At 30.8% G+C, this 9,473-nt stretch overlaps 1 protein-coding gene across 1 annotated transcript; it reads left to right on the forward strand.

Moving 5' to 3' along the window:
* Positions 1–2,115: 2,115 nt before the first annotated feature.
* On the forward strand, positions 2,116–3,516 carry LOC113003892 (phospholipase A2 inhibitor-like; the record flags this gene model as incomplete). The annotated part of the gene is made up of 2 exons (XM_039459342.1): positions 2,116–2,506; positions 3,111–3,516. Coding segments are annotated over 2 exons (633 nt in total), but the record flags the coding sequence as incomplete, so codon positions are not given.
* Between the last annotated feature and the right edge of the window lie 5,957 nt (positions 3,517–9,473).

Consider the following 9,473-nt stretch of genomic DNA (forward strand, 5'->3'; position numbering starts at 1 on the left):
GAGGATGCTATAGTGACCGAAGAACTTCCTCGACGTCGGCATTGCAGATTATTTTTCGAGGGAGACCAGGCTATTGTTCTTTGTCTAACTCATAGATCTGTCTTTGTTTTTCGATTATTTCGCCATCTCCGAAAAAACCTATCAACTACAGTCACTACTCTGCTTGCCATTGTTTACCTGCGCTAAGCAAAATTTGTACACGTACAGCTGTTTACATGTTAAACTTTTTTGTTAGGCTTTTGACTGGAATGACACACAGTCAGTGTTGTTTGTTAGAGTTTTCTAAAGTGCGGCCTGGTCTCATTTCATACATACGAGCTACAGAACGTTAGTAAATGACAAAAGTTAACCTCGATTAACAGATCCACGAGCCGAAAATAAATAAATTTTTAACTTTTTGTTCGATTTTCTCGTAAAATTTACCAGCCCGCACTTTGTTTTGGTGCGTACTTTTGTTCTGTAAAAGGATTTTTTGATCTGTAGAGTCAATTCGAAAATTAATGAACACTGTAATGTGTCGGTAATTCCCGTCACTATAGCATCCTCTTAAGAGGATGCTATAGTGACGGGAATTACCGACACATTACAGTGTCTCTAACGAACAACACTGACTGTCATTCCAGTCAAAAGCCTAACAAAAAAGTTTAACATGTAAACAGCTGTACGTGTACAAATTTCGCTTAGCGCACGTAAACAATGGCAAGCTGAATAGTGACTGTAGTTGATAGGTCTTTTCTCAGATGGCGAAATAATCGAAAAACAAAGAGAGAACTATGCGTTGGACAAAGAACGATAGCCTGGTCTCCCTCGAAAAATAATCTGCAATGCCGACGTCGAGAAAGTTCTTCGGTCACTATAGCATTCTCTTAATGGTGTCTCCTCGGCTGCCGTACATACGCGAGCTATGCGAGGTGCGCACGTACGTGTTTCATTTCTCGGTATCGTGGCGGAGGTCGGGGTGCCGGTAGAAAGTAGTGGGGGGCGTTTCGATACCGCATCTTCCTCGCTCGACGCTGGATCGAGAGAGAAGACACGGAATCGTGGCGCTCGAAAAACTGACAGAAATGGTATCCCTTGCGCCTATACGGCCGGTATACGGGATACCGCGGTTCGTTGCGCGCGGTTGTAATTTTTAATTGTATAAAGAAATTTACTCGGATACAAATATTCGTTTAAAAAATAATGTTAATCGAATTACAATTTTTGATAATAAATTAAAATTATGTCATCACGGCAATACAGCACTTACACGAAGAAAAAAATTTTCTTCATCTAAGCAAATTATGTCTATTTAAGATCATAAATTCTTCCAAGAAGATTTTATATTGTTGCTTATATATGAAACAATAAACTGTTGAGTCAACATTTAATTCTTTTCTGTACAGTAATAAATTAAAATTATGTTATCACGGCAATATATTTTAGCTTCAATTTATGAGACTATTACTTTACAAAGAGACATAATTTTAATTAATTAATGAATGTAAATTTTTTTAATTACTTATTAAAATAATCTGTATTAGAAAATAATTTTAATTTGATTAAGTTTTAGATATGCTAACATTATCGGGCAAGCCAGTTTACTTTGTAATTGAGGTAAAACATATTGTATGTAAAAATGAGTATAGCACACAATATGGAATAATAGCTTTCATGAAACTTTTACTAAAGGTTAAAAGGTTATAATGTAAATTTTATGCAGTGTGCCAAAATGTTACTTACATCTAAGACAAGATCTATATAAGCTTAACGTAAGAAATAAAATTTTGAAAAGCTACATATTTTTGGTGTAAGAAATCGAAGTATAAAGGATTAACGAATAAATTTGTTTTATTTTTTACTCAAACACCAGCTTTCAATATAAAGTTTAATTACTTCATATATCATGGTTGGGAAAGTTACTTTGTAAAAATAACTAGTTACAGTTACAAGTTACTAACTTTAAAAAAATAACTTATAATGGCTCTAATAAACTAGCGTTGTTTAAAATTAATATGTCGCGTTAATACATATTTACTAAGTTATCGTCAAAAAACAAAAAAGTGTTTTATAATATCTTCCTTTTTTCTATATTATTATATTATTATATATAATTATTATAATTCAATTATTGTTTGTTCCAATTTCTTTTCCAGCAACTTCACGCAATTGATAAAGCTCCACCTTGAACAGAACGAGATTTCAGAGTTTCGAGATGCTAAAGTATTCTGCGATCTACCGAATCTCCTCGATCTTCATCTTGGCGATAATGATTTGAACGCGTTGCACTTCAATCTGTCGTGCCTGCACCATCTGCGCTTTCTGGACCTTCGGCGAAACAAGTTCACGAGGGTTCTCGATCGCGATCTTCATACCATGGACAATCTCGCCAAGCACGATCGGTCCGTAACCGTGGACTTTTCCGACAATCCTTTCGAATGCTCCTGCAAGCTCAATCCGTTCATCAAGTGGATGAAGAAGACGAAAGTGTTCATTCGAAATAAGAATAACTTAAAATGCTACGAAGGTAACTCTTTAATAATCAAATACACAAATTTATAATGTAATAATATAATAACCCTGCCGCAAATTTACTTTAGAACACTATAGAAATGTCTATAGTTCTGAATGTGTTTTTTGAAACAGGTATTGCATATACGGAATGGAGTTCTCCTTATACAACTTTTATAATTTTTAATAAGGTAATACGTATGTTCATTACCTTATTAAAAATTATAAAAGTTATAAAAGGCGAACCCCATTCCGTATATGCAATGCCTGTTTCAAAAGCACACTCAGAACTATAGATATTTTTTCTATAGAAAAATATACAGAATAGGGTTCTCCTTACATGACTTTTATAATTTTTAATAAGGTAATAAACATACGTATTACCTTATTAAAAATTATAAAAGTTGTATAAGGAGAATCCCATTCCGTATATGCAATACCTGTTTCAAAAAACACATTCAGAACTATAAACATTTCTATAGTGTTCTAAAGTAAATTTGCGGCAGGGAATATAATAATTACTATTATATTATAATTATAATAATTATAATTACATAATAATGCTTTTTCGTAAACCAAAAATATGATCACCAAAATATAAACTCACTTTCTTTTGTTAGGTAATTTACAGCATAATTTTCATGAGACGAAGAATTGTGCTTCGAAGTTATTAACTTCCACCGGGCAAGGAACAACGGTGATACTTTGCTTCCTCTCGATAGTGCTAGTCGCTCTAGTGTGCGCTTTGGTTTACTTGCAAAGGGCAAAACTTCAAAAGAAAATCGAGCCGGTGCTCGACTTAGTCAGCAAAAGAGTGCGATATACTTCAATAGCAAATGGTGATACCCGTGAAGACGTGTGATCGAAGAAAAAGAGAAAAAATTGTATTCTAGCAAGCGAAAAGTTTTTGCTTTTGTAAGAAGGACAGAAGATTTGTACGATTAAATTGGAGGCAAAATTTACGAATTTATTTCAGAACAAAGAATAAATAAACACAAAGTTTTCCATTTACAGATGTTCTTTACTACTGTATTTGCAAAATTGAGCAAGTTAGGTTTTTTTTCTTAACTAATTGTAAGTTAAAGTTAATGGTTGTAAAATTAACTTAGCTACGTTAAAAGTTATATAAATCAAAAATTAATTTAAATGTTTCAGTTATATTAACTTAAATTAAATAATTTTAAAATGCATTACTTAATTTAATTAAAATAATTATACACATAATTATTTTAATTAATTAACACATATAAATGAAAAATTGTGTTTATTTATTTCTTTCCCGGAATTAAATTTGAAAATTTTGTCTTTATTTTGACCATACAAACCTCAAGTCTTTCCTTAAATATAAAATAAAAAATTTCGGTCTTATTTTGCACTTGAGTTCAAAAACTCTGTTCATTCGTTTCGCTTGTCTCAAGGCGAAAAGAAACAAACATAAATTAAAGATCGTGTTTTGGAGAAAACTTTTAACTTTTGTAAAATAGCCTCACGGTATCAATGATTTATGCTAAGATAAATGTCATGGCTCGATAATTCTCACTGTCGCAATAATGCGTAAAATTGAACATGCATTTTTATACTCGGCGCATTTTTAAGTACAGTCAATGAGTGATACCGAATTATGTGATTAACGCTACCTAGTATCCGAGTTAACTTTACGATGTAATCAGTTTATAAATAAATTTTATTTATTATATTCAATGAAATTTATTTCTGAATAACGGACGTCTTGCACTTTTACACAGATTATTTTTTTTGTCAAAGGTGATAAATGAACTTAGGAAGGTTACTGGGTGTATTTTCACTCAATTATAATTCAAGTTTAGTACAATTTTTAGTATTAAATTTCAAAGTTAAATTAAAATTAAATAGTTAGATTTTTTTAAATAAAAAGATTATAAAGACAATTAGAAATAATTGTGATCTCTAACAGTAAATTCTAAAGAATTTTGTTTTTGTGATAAATCTATTGCTAAATTTCTTTGTTATTTTCAATTTCTTATTGATTCGGTTCTTTCTATATTCATAAACATAAGATTTAATATTTGATTTTAAAAAATTTATTTCTATTTGTTTATAAATATTCTATATGAAAGATATATTTTATTTTTGTGAGTGATTAAAATAAAGATTTTATTCTTATTTTATTTATTTCAATATTTTCATAAATAAAGCTTTGAAAAAATAAAATAAGTCAGGTAAATTTTATTTAGTTTAATTTATACATATATGAAGATCGTCTCGCATTAATGTTTTAAGGGGATATATACACCTAGGAGGCCAAAAAATGGCAACTTTCTGGAATTTTTTTGGAAACTGTTGGAGTTACCAAATTGGAGTTTTTTAAGTTAAAAATATACAGTTTGAAAAAATTTCATAATTTTTTTTATTAAGAAATTGCCCAAAATGACAGAGATATGGTGTCATGAAGAGGCAGCCCTGAAAAAATCGCCCAAAATGGTCACAGATGTATCTTCGCCAAAAATCAACTGAAACAAAAAATATTTATGAAATATTAAAATATATAATAATATGTTTGGCGTGTCGGAGTCAATTTCATAAATATCAATTTTTGACAAAATGGCAGGCGTTTAAACTTAAAGTTGCGATTTTTAAGACAAAATCCGTTTGTTTTCTCGTTTCTCCAAAAAAACTATGAGGTTTAAAAAAACTTCTCTGATACACGATAGATAATCATGTGTAGAATAGCCAGTATAAATTTCACGCAAATTGGTTTAGTGGTTGTTAAGATATTTCTGGTACTAGTCTGAAAAATGTTTCGAGACAAACGCGTTTGAATATTCAACATATGTTTTTGTTAATAAAACATGAAATTCTTTTAACTTATACAGAGTTGTCAATTCTAGGGCCACAAGTCCTCTGCAGTAGATGCGATGCACATATCATCTAAATTTTGTTGTTGGCGACGTATTCGCGCTTCTTTCATCTGTTCCTGCGTGCTTACTACGGCTTACGCTATGCGGCGATCATCTTTGCGGGCAGCATATTGGTGTGCATTTGGTTTGAGAGAAATGCTCATAATGCTTATTATTTGTATATAGAAGTTATACCATCGTTGAATATGCAAGCAGCTATGCAGCAATTTTTACCGTAATAGCACCGCTGTGCGTTGTTTTTAAAGAAGTTGGTGCATCGCTGGGTCAAGTGTATCGAGCTAAAAGGAGACTATGTTGAGAAATAAATCACCAAAATTTTCCAAAATTTTCGTTTTTCTTTTGTAGGCTAAGTACTTATCGGACTGCCCTCGTACATACACATAAAAGGTACGTAAACTGATGATGCCATAAGTGAAGCTTATTGGTTAAAACATCAGGTTAAGTTTAATTACAAATTAACCTGATAATGAAAAACCGGGCCTAAAACATCTAAAAAGATGTCTTTACGACACCTTTTCAAAAGTAGCCTTAAAAATATCTTTTAGATATCTTAAGAGAATGCTATAATAATCTTAGAACTTCCTTGACGTTGATACTGCAGATTATTTTTCGAGCAAGATCAGGCTATTGCTCTTTGTCCAACGCGTAGATCTGTCTTTATTTTTCGATTATTTTGTCATCTGCGAAAAGACTTATCAACTACTATTGGACACAGTCACTGTTCTGCTTTCTATTGTTACGTGCGCTAAGCAAAATTTGTATACGTTGCAACACAGTTACGTTTAATAAATGTTTAATAAACGCTTAGCCCAAACGTTTCTATGATGTATAAAAATACCTTTATTAACCGGTTGAAATGTCTCGTATAAAAAAAGTATTTTACACTAGTAAAATAAACGTTAAAATAAATTTTTTAAAGTAAACATTTAAAAATATGTCTAACAATCTGGTATTCATAAGCTACGGTTAAACGGATGCTACAAATGCTTCGAAGCGTTTGATCGATCAATCAGAATAAGGAAATTCTTTGCCGAAAATGTGCGATTGAAACTGATTAAAAAAAAAAAATAATCCGTACCGATCAGGATTTCAGCACCAAAAATACGGTATTAAAGACCGATTGAAAATAAGATTGAAACAAGGATAGATTTATTAAAACAGAATACATTAATGTAAACGTAATAAATGTTTAGTTTACAAAAAAATATTTTTTGTATCTTTTTGGTTAAAAAGGATTTAAAAAAGATTAAAAGACCACACACGATTTACATGAAAAAAAGGAGATGTACAGGTCCAACATTCAAAGTTCCTGAGATTTAAATTTATGAATTGTATTATTGACCAAGAAACTTATGTGGAAAAACAATTCCATACTTTCATTTAATTAAATCTTTAATAATTCAATTTAATACGTGTTTTAGTGATTTTTAAGTAAGAAAAAATTTAACTTGCTTTGAAAATTTGCTAATGATTAAAAACGACTGAGAAACAATTTATAAAAAAATGTATAATTTTCGAAAATATTATGCAATTTGCAAAATAATTTGTTTCTTAAAGCACGACCGAAAGTAAAGTCTTTTTAAAGATTTAAGATACATAAAATTAACCAAAATTAGTTAATTTCTGTCTTTGAATTTTTCAATATTTTGATCCACATATTTCGAATGTCCCTTTTCAAAATTTAAATATACAAAAATAGATAAGCGTTCTTGCTTAAAAAATATTTCATTATCTTCGCTGATGCGAACATCTTCTTTTTTAATATTAGATATTTTATCTCTCATAAATTTACATGAACAGTTTAGAAAATTGAATTAATTAATTTATTAATTCTGCAAATATTCTTTTCTTTTCTCTTTGCTTTAATTTCTGTAAATACTTTTTTTACGCAAATTATTTCCTCATTCTTTGTTGACGAAATAGCATTTTTTGTTTGAAAATATTGAAAATGTTTCAATAATATTATTTCTTGAATGATACGGAAACCTATTATTTAGTTTATATATTATAATTAGTTTTATATACATATAATGTTTTTAAATAAATCAACGTAATTAAAAGAACGCATTAAAAGCTTCGAATAATAAATAACTTATACAAATTTTTAATTGTACAATACACATAAGTAATAAATATACGTAACAATATTATGACAATTATTATTACATAGTAATAAAAGATTACTCAAATGCAATTATTAAAATTGAAAAAAAATTTTAGTAACTTTTGCAGTATTATTAGACATTAGACAATTAGATTATGTCTGATGACTTATGATATTTCAAATTTTTGTATTACGCACGGTTCTGAGACGAAGTGACGGTCCTTATTGACGAATATCCGGCGCTGCCGGATTACTAAGGCGCGAATGGCGGGAGGGGAGCAATAGGCATGCGTCAAGAAATCCGACCGAAAGTTGCAAGTAGCTGACAGCACTGGTCTATAGTTTTCTAAGTCTATGTACCGCAATCATCCCGCCATTTTGGCGCCATGTGGCACATTTAAAACGTGCATATGTGTATGAATGCATTTAAATCAAAGAGGTTGTATAGATAGAGGGGTATAGCCAGCCGCGAATGGGTGAGCTAATAGAAAGAGACAGAGAACGAGAAGGTTTCAGCATCCTTGTTTAATCGCGCATGCGCTGTTGATTTTCGCAGTCAAGTGGAGAGGATGAAAAAAAGAAGTCGAAAAAGAAATGATAGAAATATATAGAAATTTGATAGAAACTATAGGTTCAGATAAAATTACATAAGATTTCTATTAAATTTTTATACGTTTCTATTATTTCTTATCCGTTTTTTTTTTGTACTTTTTAAGCAAAAAATAAATTTATCAATATTTGTTAAACTTACTTGTGAAAACTTCGAGATGTATCAAACGGAATAGATTGTTTTTTGCACACAACACACGTATTTGTCATTTTATTCTCTATTATGTCACAGCGCTTTGCTTATTAAATTCCTCGTCTTCTTTAGTCATGTAGCTGCGGACTTCCTCTAAGAGTGATGTCTCCAAAAATCAAACAAGAGAGAAAGTATCGAATGATGATTCGAAGTCAGAATAAATGCATAAAAATTATATGCAAGATTAATAAATTTTTACCACAACCAGCTACAACCATGTTGAAGGATAAACTTCCCCTCAATAGTCTCAATACAATACCTCCCCACTCAGCTCCATTCAGCTTGATGCGCGCGCAACATTAGACAAAGATAAAGATGCCATACTCATATTCTTTCTCTTTCTATTGCCTAACGTTTTCCACTTACGGGAGCACCATGCCTATTACACATCTTGATTTAAATAAGAAAGGAAATCATAAATTATATAAATCAATTTTATTTACAATGGTTCTTATTCACATAGGATTTCATTGCAACGCTTCTACTATTATATGTGTTCAATTCGTTAATATTAATATTTTCTTTTTTTAAGGAAAAATGGATGCGTGCTATAATAAATGTTTTGATAAGTTTAAAAACAATATTGTGGCATGAGGGCACAAAGTCTGTACGACAATAATTTAAAAACATTCTTATAAAATCTAAAAGTTTTAATTTATTCGAAATTAGGCATGTTTTTAAATGTTTAATATCGTTTTATTTCTCAGAGTACAACAATAACACAATAGATCTCACACATCTCACGGTGTTTCATGGTAAATAATTGCACTTAAGAGGATGCTATAGTGACGGGAATTACTGACACATTACAGTGTTCATTAATTTTCGAATTGGCTCTACAGATCACAAAATCCTTTTACAGAACAAAAGTACGCACCAAAACAAAGTGCGGACTGGTAAATTTTATGAGAAAATCGAACAAAAAGTTAAAAATTTATTTATTTTCGGCTCGTGGATCTGTCAACCGAGGTTAACTTTTGTCATTTACTAACGTTCTGTAGCTCGTATGTATGAAATGAGAGGGCCGCACTTTAGAAAACTCTAACGAACAACACTGACTGTGTGTCGTTCCAGTCAAAAACCTAACAAAAAAGTTTAACATGTAAACAGCTGTACGTGTACAAATTTCGCTTAGCGCACGTAAACAATGGCAAGCAGAGTAGTGACTGTAGTTGATAAG

The sequence above is a fragment of the Solenopsis invicta genome, unplaced genomic scaffold (assembly GCF_016802725.1).
Source record: "Solenopsis invicta isolate M01_SB unplaced genomic scaffold, UNIL_Sinv_3.0 scaffold_321, whole genome shotgun sequence".
NCBI classification, from domain to species: domain Eukaryota; kingdom Metazoa; phylum Arthropoda; class Insecta; order Hymenoptera; family Formicidae; genus Solenopsis; species Solenopsis invicta.